At 40.8% G+C, this 20,898-nt stretch overlaps 1 protein-coding gene and 1 long non-coding RNA gene across 6 annotated transcripts in view; one reads left to right on the top strand and one right to left on the bottom strand.

Moving 5' to 3' along the window:
• The window catches only part of ANKRD11 (ankyrin repeat domain 11), a 328,516-nt gene extending 313,485 nt beyond the window's left edge, over positions 1-15,031 (top strand). For all 5 annotated transcript variants that reach the window (XM_031950121.1, XM_031950120.1, XM_031950122.1 and 2 more), the window contains 4 exons: positions 8,301-8,399; positions 8,490-8,633; positions 9,554-9,646; positions 10,352-15,031. In XM_031950121.1, the coding sequence (XP_031805981.1) occupies positions 8,301-8,399; positions 8,490-8,633; positions 9,554-9,646; positions 10,352-10,537 (522 nt within the window). In that variant the 3' untranslated portion in view covers positions 10,538-15,031. The remainder of the gene's footprint in view (positions 1-8,300; positions 8,400-8,489; positions 8,634-9,553; positions 9,647-10,351) is intronic.
• The window catches only part of LOC116421308, a 64,957-nt gene that overhangs the window by 19,518 nt on the left and 24,541 nt on the right, over positions 1-20,898 (bottom strand). The window lies entirely within an intron of this gene.

Consider the following 20,898-nt stretch of genomic DNA (forward strand, 5'->3'; position numbering starts at 1 on the left):
CAAGAAGAGCAAAGCATATTACCTGGTATGGAATAGGTGCTGGGTGGGTAGCATTAAAATGGAATGTCTTGAGGTTGAGTTTGAAGGGGATGTGAATACAGTCCAAAAAAAAAAAAAAAGTAACGTTCAAAATGATCCAATTTGGAAATGTGGGATGAAACTGAATAGGCAGAGAGGACACCAAGATTGGGATCCTTGGTGCCTGGAAACATTCTTCTTGATATCAAATAGTGACAGAGGATTTCTGTTTTGGACATAGTGAACTTCAGATGTGTCTGTGTTATACAGATCAATCAATATGTCCAGCAGGCACTTGGTATGGAACTGGAGTCCAGCAGAAAGATTAGGGTCAAACAGAGAGATATAGTGATCATTTATACAAATATATAAATATTGAACACCACAGATTTAACATAACTAAATGAAATAATATAAAGTTGGAGGGGCCCTAGGGCAGTGATATGAATATTGATAGTGACTATGTCATGGATGAAAAATCTGCAAAGAAATCTGGAAAAGCAGCACTGCAGAGAACCAGGGGAAGACAGTGAATGTTGTCAGATATTACAGAGATAATAAGAAGGATGAGGATTGAGCAAATACTATGAGATTTGTCAGATAACAGATTACTGGTAACTTTGGAGATAGAAGTTTCCTGAGAAGTTTCCTTTGGATGATGAGGTCAGAAGCTAGAACCATTGGTAAAAGGTTTCCATTGTAGTAAGAGGAAAAGGGAAGATGCACTGAATGTCATGGCTTTCCAAGACGGTAAGCCATGAAGGGATAGAGAGAGAGAAGATTAGAACCTACATGAATTAATTCTTCAATTGTTAATAGTCCCCATCTCAGTGATCTCATCAGTCTCCCCAACATCCCTTTAGAGCTACCCACCCCTTTCAGGAATACAACATGCATTTATTAAGCTCCTACTTTGCGTTAGGCAGTGGGCTAAGTGTTGTACAAATGTTTCATTTGATTCACAACAACCTAGGGTATAGGTACTATTATGATCCTTATTCATCGTGGAGTCAAAATTCTAATGGCTGTCATCTCCTGAGAAGCCAGTTGTCCCCTTCTCCCTCTGTAGAGTTTAATTATCCTACCTGTCCAGTTTTAACCTCTCTCCTGACCTCCCATCGACATCTGGAACTCAGCATGTCCAGAATTTAACTGATTTACCTTCTCTCCCCTTCTCCCAAAATGACCCTATCTGCTCTCTTCACTTCCCTTTTACTTTCCAGAGTACCACCATCTTCCCAGGTGCCCAACCTCAGTTCTACTCTCTCTCACCTATAGCCCATCACCTGACACATCTTGTTATTTTACCTTCCCCTCATCTCACATATAAGTTTCCTTCTTTCCTTTGACACTGCTATCACTCTGGTGTGCTACCATTACTTATATTTGTACAAGGTGCGTACAAGCATACACACACTGTATAAAGTCCTGATTTTAAAGACTTTTATAATCTGACCCTTTACTCCTTTTTCCTTCTTAAATCTTACTCCCTTCTGCATAACTCTGCAACTCTTTTACATTCATTTTTTTTTTTTTTTCTGTTATCTTACACAAGACAGCTTGATGTCATTCGTGCTTACTGGCTTTCTGCCATATTTAGCTCTTTCTCCTTTTTTGTTAACTTCTTGCTTCCCTAGCCTTCCTTCGAGACTCCAATAAAGATCTACTTTCTATAAGAAGCCTAGTCCTCCTTAATCTTATTCACTGTGATTATTTTCATTTTATTTTGCATATATCATTTATATATATATATAGGTATTCCCTCCACATTGTGATTTTTCTTATCACAGTTTCAGTTAGTCATAGGCTGGCATGAAAAATTAAATGAGAATTTGGGGGGAGTTCTGCAGAAGCAGGAAACCACACTTGAAGGCCAGCAGATGACACAGAAAAAGTTTAAAAACTGAGAAAGAGATAAAAATAATGAATACTATTGCATAATAACAACCCAAATTTTATAATAAGGTACAGTAAACTCAGAAAAGGAAAAATTCAGACTTTTCTTTCTGGAGGGCTAAAACTTTTTGTGTAGATTTTTCAGATCACAATTGTGCTGGCATCCCAACCCCTTCCGTGTGTAAGGGACAACTGTTATTGATTGCATGTGATGATAAACTGTGAGCTCCTTCAGAAGAGACTCTTTCATTTCTTTGTATCCCCAACACTCAGCACAGTGCTTAGCACTCTCGGTGCTTAATATATTCTTGTGACCTTGATGACATAGCTATCAGGGAAAATATTTGACTGCAGAGAGAGGTTTTAAGAGTAGGGGAAATATGGACGTCTTTTTAGGTTGAAGGACGTCAAAGTCAACAGATAAGAGATTTCCCCCCTTCACATTTCTGTATTCTTATATTCAGTCTGCTAAAAGAAATGGCATCAAGAGTACATGTCAGAAGCCTTGGCCTTGACAATGAAAAACCCTAAATGAGAATGTGTGAGACAGAAAATATAGAGGGGAAGTATCTTAATTTATATAAAATAAAAATGGAGAAGGGAGAAATCTCATTAAATTCTCTCTTTCTCTCTCTCTCTCTCTCTCTCTCTCTCCCTCCCTCCCCCCTCCCCCCCCCCCTTGTTTTTGCTGGGGTCTTTAGTTGAGAGAATAGGGAAAAGGAGCTAAAAGCGAGAGGAGAATGTTTAGCATAATTGCTGTGGAGAGTGAGTGGACTAGTGGTTCAATTAGGGAGAAATAAAATGTTGGCCTTGCTGCAGTAAGGGATCAGTTGAGGTGAGATGATACCCAAGTCAGCATTTTTGTAAGGCAGGCGGTGTCAAGAGTAATCCAAGGTTGAGGTTTGGTAACCAGTGGGTCTGGGCAATCTGAAAGCAGAGAATAGTGTAGGATTAAGTTGTTTCACCAATAGGGAAAGGAGTTGAATGTAGCCAGGGTAGGGGAGTTAGAACAGGAGGCGTAGCCATGAAGAAGACAAAGAACAGGATTAGGGGTCTGGGAATAATGGAACAATAGGTGATTATCCAATAAAGGAATTTCAGAGTTTATAAAGTAGAACAGTTAGAAATAATAATGTGAATGGTATAACTTTTTATATTTATAACTCGGGTACATGGAGAAATAAGTCATAGGAATTATTGTTTGAATTGGAAGCTTAGGATATTTGAAAAATCATTCGTGTGTGTGTGTGTGTGTTGTTTTCCACAATGCTTAGTAATTAGATCTGTATCTTTTTTCATCATAGGATAGCGTGCCTGATGTTTTGAGCTCAGCACAAACAATTAGACATCCTATTCCCATTTGGAACAAGATCCTTATTGAACTATCTTAATTATTCTGTTTGGCTTAGGAAATAAATGTAAAATAAGAGCTGAGAATTTCTCTCTACCTTCTCAAACTATCCTACCTCAGCTGTCTTCTTTCTTCTTTGATCCTTTTTTATCTGTTTTCCAATTATATGTTAAAAAAAAATTTAACATTCTTTCTTTAAAATTTTGAGTTACCAATTTTTTTCCTCCTGGCTTATACATGTGAAATTATAGAATACACATTTCCTTATTAGCCATGTCACAAAAGAAAAAAACAAGAAAAATAAAGGAAATAAAAACATCTGGACAAAGAGTTCATCAGTTCTCTCTCTGGAGGTAGAGGATTTTTCCTTATGGGTCTTTTAGAATTATCTTGGATCATTGTGTTGATAATCCTTTCAATATTGCTGTTCCAAGTGATTTTCTGGTTCTGCTCACTTCACTTTGCATCTGTTTATATGTCTTCCCAGGTCTTTCTAAAAACATCTGCCTGTCATTTCTTATGTAGCACAATAGTTTTCCATCACATTTATATGCCACAACTTGGAAATCAAGGGGATGTTCATCAAACTGAACAAATTCAACTGTTTTCCAATTGATGGGCATCCCCTTGATTTCCAATTATTTGCCATCACAAGAAGAACTAGAATATAGATCTAGTAGTGGTATCGATGAGGACCTCAGAGGTTGTTTTAATTTGAATTTCTCTAATCAATAGTGATTTAGAGTCTTTTCCCCATGTGACTATTGATAACTTTGATTTCTTCTTCTGAAAATTGTTCATATTCTTTGACCAGTGTCTAATTGGGGACTAGTTTCTATTTTTATAGATTTGACTCCATTCCCCAAAATTTAATATACAAAGCCTTTATCAGAAAAACTTACTGTAAAATTTTCCTTCCAGGTTCCTCTTTTGCTTCTAAATTTAGTTGTGTACTGTTTGTACAAAAACTTTATTTCATATAATCAGAATGATGTTTTACTTCCTGTCGTCTTTTCTATCTTTTATTTTATTCATAAACTCTTTTTCTTATCCACAGATCTAACAATGATGCTCCCCCTAATCACTTATGCTATCGCTCTTTATGTCATTTTGTATCTTGTTATGAGGTATAAGATACTGATCTATGCCTAGTTTCTGCCAAACTGCTCTCCAGTTTTCCTAGTAAATGTTGTCAAATTGTGAACTCTTCCCCCCAAAAGTTTTAGATTACTCTAGTCATTTAATGCTGTGAATTGTGTGCTTATAGTTAAGTGTATTACCTATTTTTCCGCTCTAGGTTCAGCTCATCTGAATTTTTAACACTTCTGACATAATTCTTACAGAATCATGTTATACTTTTGTTTCTATTTGCTTTTTCCAGCCTTCCTTCCATTTAAAAAAAAAATTTTAAATTGGTATGTGTGTTTTCTGTGTATCTGTCAGTCTCTTTATAAACCACTTTCTTTTCCCCATGAGAATTGCTTCTCTTTTTTATATTCAAAATTTTAGTTTTGAGCAGTTCCCATCCCTCCTGTGTGGGATGACTTTCAGTAGAGGATTTTAGTCCATGGCATCCTATTGATCCTTCCTCTGAACTCTTTCAAATCCATTCTTCTGGAATCTAGATTTCTTTCTTTTTCTTTCTTTCTTTCTTTCCTTTCTTTCCTCTTTCTTTCCTTTCTTTCCTCTTTCTTTCCTTTCTTTCCTCTTTCTTTCTTTTTCTTTCTTTCTTTCTTCTTTCTTTCTTTCTTTCTTTCTTTCTTTCTTTCTTTCTTTCTTTCTTTCTTTCTCTCTCTCTCTCTCTTTCTTTCTTTCTTTCTCTCTTTCTCTCTCTCTCCCTCTCTTTCTTTCTTTTCCTTTCCTTCCTTTCCTTCCTTTCCTTTCTTTCCTTTCCTTCCTTTCCTTCCTTTCTTTTAAATTAAATTAATTTTTTTTTATTTTAAAGACTTTTTTTTTTTAATAAGAATTTTTTATTGCCAGAACCCATGCCAGGGTAATTTTTTACATCATTATTCCTTGCACTCACTTCTGTTCTGATTTTTCCCCTACCTCCCTCCACCCCTCCCCAGATGGCAAGCAGTCCTATACATGTTAAATAGGTTACAGTAGATCTTGGATACAATATATGTGTGCAGAACCGAACAGTTCTCTTGTTGCTCAGGGAGAATTGGATTTAGAAGGTATAAATAACCCAGGAAGAAGATCTCAAAAATGCAAGCAGTTTAGATTCATTTCCTAGTGTTTCTTTGGGTATAGCTGCTTCTGTCCATCCTTGATCAATTGAAACTAAGTTAGATCTTCTCTTTTGTCGAAGAAATCCACTTCCATCAGAATACATCCTCATACAGTATTGTTGTTGAGGTATATAATGATCTCCTGGTTCTGCTCATTTCACTCAGCATCAGTTCATGATCAGTTCTCGCCAATCTTCTCTGAATTCATCCTGCTGGTCGTTTCTTACAGAACAATAATATTCCATAACATTCATATACCACAATTTACTCAATCATTCTCCAATTGATGGACATCCATTCATTTTCCAGCTTCTGGCCACTACAAACAGGGTTGCCATAAACATTTTGGCACATACAGGTCCCTTTCCATTCTTTAGTATCTCTTTGGGGTATAAGCCCAGTAGAAACACTGCTGGATCAAAGGGTATGCACAGTTTGATAACTTTTTGAGCATCCGAGGCTGACATTTTCACAGTGGATACCAGTTCTTCTTTAGCGGTAAAAATGAAATTCAGAATATGATTTCCCTTTTGAAGTTACTCAGCATTTTGAATGCTGATATTTTCAATAAGGCAAATCAAGAAAGTATTCTTTCTTGATCCCGATCCATCTTAAATTGAGAGAGAACTCCAGGAAATATGACATCTGAAATCACTATTGTGTCCTAACAATGTCAACCTTATTCCCTTTTGCCTTTTTCTCCAAGGCTTTTAGTATGTGCTTATGAGAGTTGACAGGTGGAAACCAAAAGTAGATGAGCAATCCTGAAGAGTGCTTAGCAAGAGCTTCTTGCAGTCCAGTCCATTCCCCGTGATGATATTATACTCTTGGAAAATGAAGGATAAACAACAGCATTCTATTCTGATGATAGTATTGTTTTTCTTTTCTTTTTGTTGGTCAACACTGAAATGCTCCTAGCATGCTCTGATTCTATGTTTTCTTAAATACAGTGTCACTTACTGCTCTGTCACCTATTCTGTTTTCATTGACTTTGGAATCCTCTTCCAAAGCCGCCATCTTGTCATAGTTCTTATTCCACCAAATCTTAGTAAGAATTACAGTGAGAGATTTGCCTTGTTTATTTTGCCTGTTATTCATACTTTATTCATTTCTTTGGGTAAAGACTTAAAATTATAGTTTTAGTATTAGAAGAATCTCAGAGCTTTACCCCAACCCCATCATTTTACCAATGATGAAACAGTCCCAAAACGATATTAAATAACTTGACAGAGTTACATTGGTGATAATTAGGATGTGAAGATTGGTCTTTTAATTCCAGGGCCATCACCTTGCTTCTAAAGCATTGTGTTTTCAGTGGCTCCTGGTCTGCATTTTATTTTCCTGTGTGTGATCTTCCAAGTGATTTTCCTGCTAGACTGATTATCATTGCATCTAGCTTAGTGTATTTACTTAAATAGCTTTCTCCCTTCTACTTCCTTTTCATTTTCAATAACCTGATTTTTATTTTTAATTTTCTGGGTAAGTACATGATTTTATCTAATCCCTGTGAGGCAGGTTTATCTTCAGCCTGTATCTCCTCTTTGGGAATATCTGCTTTTGACTCCAAGTGTTTGGTTGCCCTCTTTCTTCTATTCTCTGTTGTACTATCTTTGAATCCTTTTTCTTCTGTTTTCACATAAAGTGCTTCCTCATTCTTTGAATCCTTTTTCTTCTTTGTTTTCATATAAAGTCCTTCCTCATTTTTAAAAAAAGAAACTTGGTTTTCCTCAATATTAGATTTCTTATAGTCTTTTTACTTACTCATAAGAAGGAAACTAATATGCATTATTATGGGTAGCAGCCATTTGGCCGTGGTAAAAATAAAGATTGTTCAAGATGTAAGTCACTGTAGAATTCACCGAGTTCTCCATACTGAGGGAAAGTTATAACCTCAGTCCTTCTGAGTCCTATAAGTAGGAGAACTACTTATATTCTTTTTTTTTTTTTTTTTTTTTTTTTTTTTTCTGAGGCATTTGGGGTTAAGTGACTTGCTCAGGGTCACATAGTTAGGAAGTGTTATGTGTCTGAGATCAAATTTGAACTCAGGTCCTCCTGACTTCAGAGCTGATGCTCTATCTACTGTGCCATCTAGCTGCCCCAGAACTACTTATATTCTAAATGAGAGTTAAGTGCCCAGGTAAAGCTGAAGAGAATAGTTCTGTAGGGGAAAAGGATTGGAAAGGATTTGGGATCTAAGCCTCAGGGTAGCACTGAGCAAATCCAAGTTGGAATCAAGATTTCTTGAGGCAGGGGAGGCAGAATCTAGGGTAGGAACCATTTAAGACTGCTGAGGGGCTGAGGGAACTCTGCTAGCCCCATTGGTACTAGGCCCATGGAACCCTCCATAGTGTTGAGCTGAGTAGAGCTTGATGGTTTTGGAGCAACTTTATGCAAGCCTGCTAATTCCTTTTAATACAGGGGAAGGAAAGGGAAGAGACATATAGTAAGTGCCTGCTATATGCCATTATTTTATTTATATCTGGGAGACATGAGCAGACAGGTTAAGGGACGTGCCCATTGTCACATAACGAGTGAATGTCTCAGGTGGAATTGGACCCCAATTCGGTGCTCTGTGCACTATATGGCATTACCTAGCTGCCTGTGGAATCCAGAAAGACTGACCTGGCAAAAGTCATGCTGCATCATGGGGTGGGTAGCCGATTGGCCTTTGGAAATAATCAGTTCAACTTGGGGAAAGAAGTAAAGGAAGCTTCCTGTTACTGCCACTCCTTGTCATTGACAGTAGCTAAAGGCTCTGTCAGCCACATATAACTGGTGTATGCTTCTCTCTGGGTCTGCAGATTGCCCCACCGCCATCTCTGGCAGAACCACTGAAGGAATTATTTAAGCAGCAGGAGACTGTAAGGGGGAAACTGCGTCTCCAGCACAGCATAGAACGGGTAAGAATGTTTTTGAGAGGATCAAGATGGGAGAACTTGTTGACTGGATCTCAGTCCTCTGCTTCAATCACTTCTTGCTCTTGTTTTCAGGAAAAGCTGATTGTTTCCTGTGAACAGGAGATCTTGCGGGTTCACTGCCGAGCAGCGCGGACAATAGCTAACCAGGCTGTCCCGTTCAGTGCCTGTACGATGCTGCTGGACTCCGAAGTCTACAACATGCCCCTGGAAAGTCAGGTCAGCGGTTTCCTCCAGGCGTGGGGAGCCCTCTCTGGCTGTCCTTGGAGGATCTTTCTGATATCATAGCTCCTTTTTGCAAGAGAAAAGGCTGAAGTGGAGGCCCACTAGTTCTTCCTTCTTAATTCATCCTTCTCAATTGCCATCCTGACCTAACCTTTAATTCCGAGCAACAATTACTTCCTCCTGAGCACACAACAACTCCACATCTCTTTTGGGCTTGCCTTGCCCAATGATATAAACCAATAAAAATCAGCCAGAGCTGTTCTTTTTCTTCTACCTTCCTCCCAGGTCACCACAGTGTTGCATTAATCTATATTTTAAGTTGAGTCCCTGACAGGCCAGAACAAATCAGAAACATGGGGCTTTCCTGCACTTACATATTTAGTGATTATTGACTTAAAAAGCATCAGGAGCATTGGAACTTCCTGCTTTTCTGAAGTTCGTTATGGCCCTTGGTGAGGAACACAAGTCAAGTTCAGCGGGAAGACAGTGCTGGTGGGGGTGAGCAGAGCCAGGCCTCTGGCCCAGCCCTTCTAGCCTTCCCAGGGAGGGCACTTGAGCCTCCAGCCCACTGGAATCATACAGGTAGCCCAGTCTCCCTGGTCTCTTCCTAAACTTTTCTGTCTGTGGCTGTTGTTACTGTGCTAATCTGCCATGAGGCCAGCAATAGGACGGATGGACTTTTACTGATGCCTGTGGCTAAGAAACTTCTTCTCCAAAGATTTCAAAAGGTCTGAGTTATAAACATGGTCTGTTTGACTTGATGGCTCACCACTCTCCCTAGGCAGGATGGAGTCTCTGGTGTCAGTTTTTTTAATGTGTTTTTATTCCTTTCCCTAGAAGATGGGATAGGACATTTCTAGCCATCATATCTGTTCCCCTTTATTAAACTTCTCTTTCCTTATTTGGCTCCACAGGGGGATGAAAATAAGTCAGTGAGAGATCGTTTCAATGCTCGACAATTCATTTCCTGGTTACAGGATGTGGATGACAAATACGACCGGATGAAGGTCAGAACCCTTTCCTTCTCTGCACTCTGAAGTATTTTTAGGCCCAAAGAAGCCATTTGTGGAGTCTTTCATTGTTCCATCAAACTTTTACAAACATTACAAATTTACTTCTGTCTCTTTTTGTTTTCATCTTCTAATTCTATCTCTGAAAGCTAGTATAGTCAGTGTGGTGATGTAGTTGAGTGCAGGGAGACATGGGGCCTTCCCTTTCCTTGGGACTCTCCTTGCGGCAGAGCCGTGTCTTGACCCCAGGAGAATTTACAGGACGAGACCCTCTCGATTCTGTCCGCCGGGAAGGATTCATAGCGGTCTTCCTCATCATCCTGACGCTGTCGCTGCTTGACTACCTGATCCCCCTGTCACATGAGGGTTGGTTAAGTGCAGGCCAGGTCACCATAACTCAGGGTCAGATCTGTCCTCTGGGTTGAACCTCCATCAGACAGCTTGCTGTGTCACGTTTAGTGACCCGATGGTCCTAGTGTCAGGTGGAGATCCTAATTTAAAGGGAGAGCCATGGGGCTGTGTAGTACTAAGTATGTTATTGGGGGACGTGAGGGAATGCTGTTCTGTCTGAAAGCTCCCAGGCTGTTGGGAGCTCAACGTGCCCTTGACTCCGGTGGCCATTCAGGGACAGAACATCCCCCTGCTGAGGGGTGACTGAGCATAGGTTCCCCTCCTCACCATTTGGTCTTGTCTCCTACACAGACATGTCTGTTGATGCGGCAGCAACATGAAGCGGCGGCTCTCAATGCGGTGCAAAGGATGGAGTGGCAGCTGAAGGTCCAGGAGCTGGACCCCGCTGGTCACAAGTCTCTCTGCGTGAACGAGGTGCCGTCCTTCTATGTGCCAATGGTCGATGTCAACGATGACTTTGTGCTCTTGCCAGCATGACAAGACCAGATCCCAAGACAGTCCTACAGGAAACTGGCAATGGCGGGAGCCCTTCTGAACGAATGGCTGAGCTCCTGTTCATCCCGAATGCTTGTTGATGAATCCCTGGGTGGGAAGGAAGAAGCATCTCTCAGGGGGGTGGGGGACAGGGAGCGAGAGAACAGTTGCACTTTCTTCACAATGTATCCGTCACTTCTGGACTGATGGCAGGCCCCCAGCCACAGAAGTGGGAACCGCATCTCTTGTATAAACCAGGTGCTTCAGCGGAGGGTGAAAAGCTTGCACACTACGTGGTCTGACCAGACAGCAACGCCGCTGGAGGCCTGCACGGGCTCGAGGGCGCCCTGCCACCATCTGCTGAGCAGGGGCCAGCAGCCATGGGGGTTTCCATCTTTGTGGAGACAGCAATTTTCAATCTGTGTTTTCCATTCAGCTGCAGATCCATTTCAGAGAAGTTGCAGAAGAGAATTCATATTTTTTTTTTTAAGTTTCTCGTTCCATTTGGATCTAATAGAAAAAAATAAAGTAAAAGGCACCGCACCCGCCTTTCACGAACAAAGGTATAATGGGGTGGAGCCAATAGACTTCCAAGTCTAAGGATGCTTTCCAGCTAAAATCCCAGGGCAGCCACCGGTCCCCGTTTTTTCAGACAGCTGGGCTGTGGACGCTTGTGTTTAGCGAGGGCCCAGGCGGCGCCATCTGACCCCTGCAGAAGGCGCAGGGGCATGTGGTGACCCAGAGCTAGGACTCTGCCAATTGTGTTTTTAATGGAGTCAAATCCATGTGGTTTATATATTTTTTCCTTTAATCTTGGGCATTTTGTTTCTCTTTCTGAGAACATAACTTGAAACACTACAGAGCCAATACTCATATAAAAATGTATCCCATAAATGCTGTACAGTTTTTATATACATTAACAATGTACTTTTGCTGCCTTCTAGATAATTTATTTTGCAACACATTACTGCACAGTTGTAAATAACTTATGTACTGTAACATCACTTTCAGTTATGTGTAAAGAAATAAATAAATTAATTAAAATTATCTTTGTATATGTATAGTTCACATTAGGCAGCACTTTCCCTTTCAAGGAAACAGAAGGGCCAAAATGGCGTGCAACATTCAGTATTCTGAAGCCTGTCTTCTAACCAAAAGAAAGACAAGATAACTCCACTTGGAAATTTGCATTCTTCACCTTCTCAAAACTTTTAACCCTTCCCCCTCCCCTTCTCTCTTCCCCCCCCCCCCCCCCCCCCCCCCCCCCCCGTCCTTTTAAGTTAGGACAAGTAGCAAAACTACCAACCCACATGGTCCAGCTGGCCATCTGTTTCCCTGGGGTTGTGCAGGGTCTTCCTCTCTGTAGGGGGCTGGGGCTGGGAGGGAGAGCTCTGGCCTAGCTCAGAGGGGCCTGGAAGAAAAGGCTGTTCCCACTCTTGCTTTAAGATGAGCTTCCTGCCCTCGGTGGAGGGGGATTCATTCACTCTCTGCTCTGTAGTGGAGTTGCTAAGCTTCCTTAGACCCGTAGGAAACGGTCTTATTTTTCTAGTGGAAAAGCTATTGTTACCTTAGAAAGCATGGAAAGTGATTTATCAAAGGAGGAAATCTTAGCATTTTGTGGAAGAGATGACCTTAAGTTAAGGATGGGGGGAATCTGGAGCTCTCTGGCAGGCAAGGATGGTCATTCCCAGCATTGTACTCTCCTCCTTCCTTCCACAGAGACCACCGAAGGCCCTGTTTGGAAGAAGCTTGTCTATTTAATTGAACTCAATTCAGACTAGTGCACAGGAAGGAGAAGTTGACATTTTTTCCTTTCTGTCCTGCCTCTACACCAGGGCCACTATGGAGAACAGGAAGGAAGGCCACACAGGAGATGCTTTCATCCCCCCTGACCGAGGAGAACCGTCCACTAAATCGTTGGGTCAGTTACTCAATGTCACCTCGGTTGAGCTCTGTGCCATTTGCCTAGAAATAAGACATAGTGTGAAGGTTTCTATTCTAGAAGTTGTTTGTTTGGGGGCAAAGGGGAAGGGCAGAGAGCCACATGGCCTGAGAAAGCATCTCCTTGCCTTGGCGCGTCTCCGCAGGAGCTGTTGCCAACTGCATCTCACTGTAAGTGGAACCTTGTTGGTTTCCATGGTGGCTATAGGACACCATCAAGGATGGCTGGGCGGCGGACGTCAGATGGTAAAAGGGAGCCAAGGATTTGGTAGGAAGGGGCCAAGAGTGAAAGAAAGCTTCCTTGGGGATTCTGCTGTGTGGCAACACAAGTGTGCCCCTTGAGATCGTTTCTCAGAGACAGAGTTTGGTTGGAGAGCACATGTGAAGGGCTTCCAAGAGCGAGCGGCGAAACGGAACCCGAGTAGCCATTATGCAGAGACAGGCAGGTTAGGGTTTGGATTATGTTGCCTTAATAAAGGCCCCATCCTTGGAGCAGTAGTGGGAAGTGCTTAAATTCAAAACCAGGATGAAGGGTGGAAACAGTTTTAGGTGGAAACAGGTTCTAAGTACTTCTTTAACCCTGTCCTCCATGCTAAATTTAGGAGATTGCTAAAGTGAGAGATATGTCCCTCTCCCCCCCCTCCCTCCAGCCTCTTCCAAACGAGCTAGTTGCATGACAGTTGAGACCCTGGGCCTCCACAAATGTGCCCAGAAATGTGTGCAAAGAGACATTTGGTGCTGTACAAATGGTGACTTGAAATTATTGTTATGCTGTATGCTCTTGACTTGTTGAAAAGAAGTCCAACTTTATCAGCGTTTTTAAAGTGTTTTCAATTGTTTTATTTGTCTGGTGTCTTCTCTTCCTGTGTTGATGTCCCTGAATGCTAAAGAGGAGGAGGAAGTCTGGCTTTGTCCATGGGAGAAACAGATGGAATCCTTCCTCTAACCAGTCACCTCTCCTTCCTCCCTTCCACCCATACCCTGGGGGTCTAGGAGTCACACCCTTGTTGGGAAGGCAAAGCGAGGAGCCAAATGGAGGGTCTGGGGCGGGAGCACCCAAGAAGCGCCCTATGTTCAGACCAGCTCTTCCCAAAGGAAGAGTCAGCATCAACTGCCAGGTGCTGTGGGACTTAGGAGGAGTATTTGGGGGGGGGGGGGGGGGGTTTCTTAAAAGAATCTTTAGGATATTTTTGTAGACAATTTGAGGCTGGGGGAGGTGGAGGGGATGGGAGAGATGGCAAGTCAAAGGAGACTTCCTCCCGGGCTCCTTTGTTCATTATCAGCAACCAAGTGGCCATCTGCTTTTGTGCCTCCACACCCCCCTTAGAGAGAACAGAATGGGGGGCTTTGGAGCAGACACCTTTAGATTTCCAGGCCTAGGGAGAAGGCCGAGGGCTGCTTCACAAGTCCACGGCCGCCCTCCTAGCGGCTAACAGCCAGGGCAGTGAACTTACAGCTTTTGTGTAAGGTGGGCAGTTTGCTATGAATTTTCTCTGACTTTGATTTTTCTTCTGGACATCTAGTTGCCCCCACAGGCATGTTCTGTCCATGGGTGCTACGTGCAGCCCCCCTTCCCTTACGCCCCCGACCTTGTTCAAGTGCACAGTGAGGATGCGCTTCTGGGTGCTCACAGTGGAATGTTGACCAGGCCCCCTCAAGCCAGTATTTTTGAGCTTCATGGATGTATTACAAATGTTTTCCTTCCTATCTTAAACTCTTCAGATCCTCATCCACCCCTATTATTCTCTTCTCCCTCCCACATCCCCCCCAACCCCTTTTTTCTTTTAGTCTCAGTTAACAAATTCAGAGGCTGGTTTTCCTCACTGTGGAAGGGCCAGCAGAGATTTATTTCCAGGGGTGAAGGGAGAAGGGAGAAGAAATACCCCAATATCTTCAGAAAGAATGAACTGGGCTAAGTCTTTCTCCCCCTTCTCCCTCCATCCCCCTTCTAGAAGGGAAATACCAAATTATGGTCAGATATCTTTCAAGCCCCGGGTTTTTTTTTTTGTTGTTTGTTTTTGCTGTTTTTTGTTTTTTTCTTTTTGGTTAAATAACCATAAATTAATCTGTATAAGCATGGAGAGTCCTTTTAATCAACAATTTCAAGCAACAATAGCAAAAGTAATGTATTACCTTTGACCCATGTGCTTTGTGGATTTCCCCCTGGACAGTGTAAATTTCCCTCCTTGTAATGCTTCTGAGTGTACATAGGTGTAAATAGCTCACAGGTCAATTCACACCCTTCTCTTTGTACTAGGTCCATTTGCGTAGAATGTGGGGTTAAAACAGCAGCGAGAGTGCATTGTCTGTAATGTAACAATGTAATTTTTTTTTACAATGTAGTTTGTGTACATATTGTTTGGCAGTGCTGGTGCTGCCCCGGCGCAGCTCTGCCGCTACAGTACTGTCATTAGCTGTACAACTTCCTGCAGAAAGAGACAAAGTGAATACAAATGTTATTTTCTACAGTTGCATGTACAGAGATGAGCGCCAGAGACATGCTGTTGTCCCTCAGAGATAATGTTCGTAAATAAATTTTAAAAAAAACAACCACCATCACTCTGTCTGTCTTTTTTAAGTCTCCCGGGGCTGTGGGGGAAGATGGGGGCCGAGTATTTGTGTCAAACATCATTCAGGGAGCTCGGCCGCTGACGCCTCAGACCTCCCTGAGCTACGAGCTCTTCCTCCTCCCACAGACCCCGTCAACCTAAACCCTGAAGGGGTCGGCCCCTCCCCAGTAAAGCTTCTAGAGACAAGACAGGTCTTTAGCTGTCGCTGCTTCAACCTAAATCATGAAGGGGCTTTTCCAAGAAAGGCCGGAGACACGGTTCAGGATGAACTTTGGCACCCAACCAAAACTGTGTCTTCCCACACAGCCACCTACAGCCGTTGCTCCAAAAACTCTTGAGGACAAAGGCAGTAGAGAGAAGAAAAAACTCCAGGCATCTCTTACCCAGGCTCTTAAAAAACATAGCGCTAGGTGTCAACATGCAATTATTAAGTACCTGTTGTACAGAGGCAGCTGAGTGCTTCAGAAGTGGGTCAGGAAAATCTGGATTCAAATCCAGCCCCAGACTCTCTAGCTGTGTTACCCTGGACAAGTCACTTACAGCTGTAATCTACTGGAGAAGGAAATGGCAAAGTACTCCAGTGTCTCCGCTAGGAAAACCCTCAAGGACAGTACTGCTGGGATATAGTCCAAGGGGCCCTGAAGAGTTGGGCGTGACTAAACAATATGCGAGGCACTGCTGGGCTGGATTAAACAAAGTACAGTAACTGTGGCTGACAAAGCAGAAACTGAATAGTGTTTCATACAAAATCCTCATTTCCAATGGAAGCAGAGAGGACTTCCAGCTCAGGACTGGTAGAGGAAGCCAGTTTATGAGTGTTATGGAGCTAGGAAAGGTGGATAAGCATGAATGAAGGAAATGAGGATGAGCGAAATGTGTGAAGGAAACTTCTCAAAGGGACATCAACTGATGAATCCTAAGAAACGGCCAAGGGTAGAAGGGAAGAGGTCTACATCAGAAGCAGTGACATTTAGTTCAAGATTTTGGTTTTACTTTTGAATTTATGGCCAAATATCTTCCCCCTCCCCTACTGAGAGAGTCTTTCCTTGTACCAAAGATTACAAGCAAAAGCATGATGCAAACCAAATTTGGTGCCATATGGAAGTATTCTATATCTATCCATATCCGTATCCCATCCTCAAGAAAAGGAACGTTTCCTCTATTCTGGGGCCAAGTTAGAGCAATAAACACTATTCACTTTCTGCTTTCTTGTTCACATGTACATACTTCATGGTACTTTCTGTGTATGTCATTGTCCTGGTTCTCCTTAATGGGCCCTATAACACGTCATGCAAGTCTTCCCACTCTTCCCCAAAAGCCTTTGTTAGTAATGATTACCCTACTTTGTTTTATCCAGCCCAGCACAGTTGCCTCACATATTGTTTAGTCACGTCCAACTCTTCCTGACCCCTTGGACTATATCCCATCAGTACTGTCCGTGAGAGCTTTCCTAGCAGACACACTGGAGTACTTTGCCATTTCCTTCTCCAGTAGATTACAGCAGTTAAGTGACTTGTCCAGGGTAACACAGCTAGAGAGTATCTAGGGCTGGATTTGAACCCAGATCTTCCATCTGACCCACTTCTGAAGCACTTAGCGGTCTCTATATAGTAGGTACTTACTAATTGCATAATGACTACTTAACACCAAGTTTTTAAGAGCCTGGGTAAGTGATGCTTGGAGTTTCTTCTTGTCTCTACTGCCTTTGTTCTGAAGAGTTTTTGGAGCAATGAGTATTATACTGAATTGCATCTTCATACTTAAAGCTCATCTCTTAATGCAAAGTAAAATAATGCATGACGTGCCAAGTGGTCAAATGAAAGGGCTTAAGAAACCACATATCACCAGCAACAAGAAGATATAAAGGACACAGTGGTGGGGACTATAATTATATGAGTATTGGAAACTGCTCTCATTTCAGGTTTTTTTCCCCCCCCAGCAAGAATAATCTTTAAAATGAGAACAAAAATACTTAATTGGGAAATTAAAACTCTAGCGAGGACTGGAGAGAACATCATCTCGGGAGGAAAATGTGGAGAATGAGAGCTTTTTAATAAAAAATTTTTCTTTGCCATGTTGGCTCCACCCCCACTTTATTCAGAGAGTAGAGAGGACATTGCCTGAGGTCTCCCCAGCTTCCCTCAGAAGCAATGCTAGATCAAGCCTCTGAATGGATTTTGGAGTGTCAGAACCCTCAAACATTCAGAATGCAGTAATTTTTCTGGCACCTTAAGATACCTTGTAAGGAAACAAGAAAAGTCTGTCTCATTGGAGAGGGAGGTAATGCAGGGGGGAATCTAGCAGGAGGCCCTTAGCCAAAATACAGCAGTCTTGTCCTAGTTCAGAAGGCCCGTGGATCAGCAGACTAGCTTAGCTGTGAGACTTCCAACACAAGTGCAGAAAGCAAATTGTGAGCCTCCAAACCCTAGTGTAACAGGTGGGACTCAGCTAGGCCCACTCTGTGGAGGGAAAGCCTGCAGCAGCACCAGTCCCAACCCTAGCCCAGTGAAGTCAGTGAGAAGTCTCTGTCCCCCTGCAAAAGAACTGAGGATAATTTCCCCTGTGCCCTAAGAGCAGAGCTCAACTTTTTAAAATGAGCAAAAAAGTAAAAAGAGCTCTGACTATAGAAAGCTACTATGGAGACAAAGATCAGAACACTAACTCCGAAGAGAATGGCAAAGGCAAAATGCCTTCAGGTGAAATTTCAAAGGAGATATGAACTGGTCTCCAGCTCAAAAGGCTCTCTTGGAAGAGTTCCAAAAGGATCTTAAAAGAGAGAGAGAGAGAAGAAAAATGGGAAAAAAGAAATAAGTGCTATGCAGGAAAAATATGAAAGGTTGGGGGTGGGGAAAAGTCATCAGTTTATAAATGGAAATACAGAAATTGACTGAAGATAACAATTCCTTAAAAAAATAAGTTTGATGAAATGAAAAAATATATACTAAAGAAAACAACTTCTTAAAAAATAAATTTGGTGAAACAGAAAAAAATTCCTTGAAAAAGAGAATTGGCAAAATGGGGGGGGGGGAATCTACTAAACAAAATAACTCCTTTAAAAGTACAAGTGGCCAAATGCAAAAGGAGATAAAACAAAAAGCTAACTGAATGAAATAATTCACCAAAAATTAGAATTGGACAAATGGAAGCGAATGACGCAAGGAGACATCAAAAAACAAATACCCCCCCCCCCCAAAAAAAAAAAAAAAAAGAAAAGAAAAAATTGAAGAAAATACTTCACTGGAAAAACAACTGACCTGGAAAATAGATCCAGGAGAGACAAAATAAGAAGTACTGCACTCTTGAAAGCCATGGTGAAAAGAGGATGGACCACATCTTTCAAGAACTCATCCAAGAAAAACTGCTCTAATATCATAGAATCAGAGGATAAAATAGTCATTGAAAGAATCCACTAATCACTTCCTGAGATCCCAAAATGAAAACTCTAAGGAATATTGTAGCTAAATTCTAAAATTATCAAAAGAAGAAAATACTACAAGGAACCAAAAAGAAACCATTCAAATATCGAGGAGCCACAATAAGGATTACCCAGGGTACCTAGCTTCCACTTTAAAGGATTGGAGGGCCTAGAATATGATATTCTGGAAAACAAAGGAGCTTCGACGGCAATCAAGAAAATCAATTACCCTCCCTCCCCAAACTAAGCATTATCTTTCAGAAAAGATGGACATTCAATGAAATAGGCGATTTTCAATCATTTTTGAAGAAAAGACAAGAGCTGAACAGAAAATTTGATCTTCAAATACAAGACTCAAGAGAAATCCCTACATGGGAAGATAAATTGTATACCTCTTGAGAACTATTATCTTTGTCAGTGAAGTTAGAAGTGGTATACTTAGAGGGTATAGGTATAAATTGACTTTAATGTGAAGTTATAAAAAAAGAAATCAAGGGTGGGAAAGCGGATTGTACTGGGAGAAAAGGAAAAGGGAGATAAAATGGGCTAAATTACACACATGAAGAGGTGCAAAAGACATATTACAGTTAAGGAAAAAAAGGCAATGAGTACTGTTTGAATCTTAAATCTCATTAGATTTGGCTTTAAGAGGGAATAGCATACATATTTAGTTAGATTTTGAAATTTGTCATTGTATAGGAACTAGAAGGGGAAAGAAGAAGGTTAATAGAAGAGAAGGCAGAAGTAGAAGAGAAAAGGCATAAAAAGGGGGAGGGATTGAAAAAAAGTGATGGCAGATTGAGGGAGGTGGTGGTCAGAAGCAAAACACTGGTGAGGAGGGAAAGGGAGGGAGAAAAATATAACTTAGGAAAAATAGGATGGCAGGAAATATAGAGTTAGTAATTTTAACTGTGAATGAGAATGGGATGAACTCTTCCATAAAACGGAAGCAGATAGCAGAGTGAATTAAAAGCCAGAATCCTACAATATGTTGTTTACAAGAAACACAGATGAAGCAGAGAGAGATGCATACAGAGTAAAGGTAAAAGGCTGGAGCAGAATCTATTATGCTTCAACTGAAGTAAAAAAAAAAAATGGGGTAGCAATCCTGATCTTAGATCAAGCAAAAGCAAAAATAGATCTAATTAAGAGAGATAATGAAGGAAACTACATCTTGATAAAGGGTACCATAGATAATGAAGAAATATTAATACTACACATACACACACACACACACACACACACACATATATACCAAGTGGTATGACATCCAGGTTCTTATAGGAAAACTTGAGTGAGATGCAAGAGAAAATAGACAGGAAAACTACACAAGTAGGGGAATTTCAACCTCTCTCTAACAGAACTAGATAAATCTAACCACAAAATAAATAAGAAAGAAATGAATAGAATTTTGCAGAAAATTGAATGGAAATAGAAAGGAATATACCTTTTCTTAGAGGTACATGGCACTTGTACAAAAATTTATGTATTAGAAGCATAAAAACCCCACAATCTAATATGGAAATATTTAGTGCAATCTTTTTAGATCATGATACAATAAAAATAACATTCAATAAAGGGCCAGGAAAAATGATAAAGTAAAAAAAAAATTGAAAATTAAATCATCTAACACTAAAAAATGAGTGGGTGAAACAATAAATCATAGAAACATTCCATAATTTCATCCAAGAGAATGACAATAATAATTCAACATACCAAAACTTATGGGATATAGCCAAAGCAGTTCTTAGGGAAAATTTTACATCTCTAGATGCTTACATGAGTAAAATAGAGAAAAAATAGATCAATGAGTTGGGCATGCAACTAAACTAGGTAGACAAAGAACAAATTTAAAACCCCAAATAAATACCAAATTAGAAATTCTGAAAACCAAAGGAGAAATTAATAAAATTGAAAGAAAACTATTGAGCTAGTAATCAAAACTTAGAGTTGCTTTTATGAAAAAAACCCCCATCAAAATAAGCCTTTGGTTAATTAAATTAAAAAAAGAAGAAACCAAATTACCAATATCAAAAAATGAAAAGGGTGAACTTAACCACTAAATGAAGAAGAAATTAAAGCAATGATTAAGAGCTATTTTGCCCAATTGTATACCAATAAATCTGATAATCTAAGTGAAATGGATGAATATTTACAAAAATACACATTGCCCAGATTAACAGAAGAAATAAATTACTTATTCCCACTTTAAAAAGAAAAATTGAGGGATGCAGTAGAGCACCAGTCCTGAAGTCAGGAGGACTGAGTTCAAATCTGGTCTTAGATACTTAATACTTCCTTAGTGGTATGGCCCTGGGCAAGTCACTTAACTCCAATTGCAAAAATTGGAGAATTGGAGAAAAAAAAAAGAAGAAAAAAATTAAGCCATTAATGAACTCTCTTAAAAAAAAAATCTCCAGAGATAGATAGATTTCTGC

The sequence above is a fragment of the Sarcophilus harrisii genome, chromosome 2, assembly GCF_902635505.1.
Source record: "Sarcophilus harrisii chromosome 2, mSarHar1.11, whole genome shotgun sequence".
NCBI classification, from domain to species: domain Eukaryota; kingdom Metazoa; phylum Chordata; class Mammalia; order Dasyuromorphia; family Dasyuridae; genus Sarcophilus; species Sarcophilus harrisii.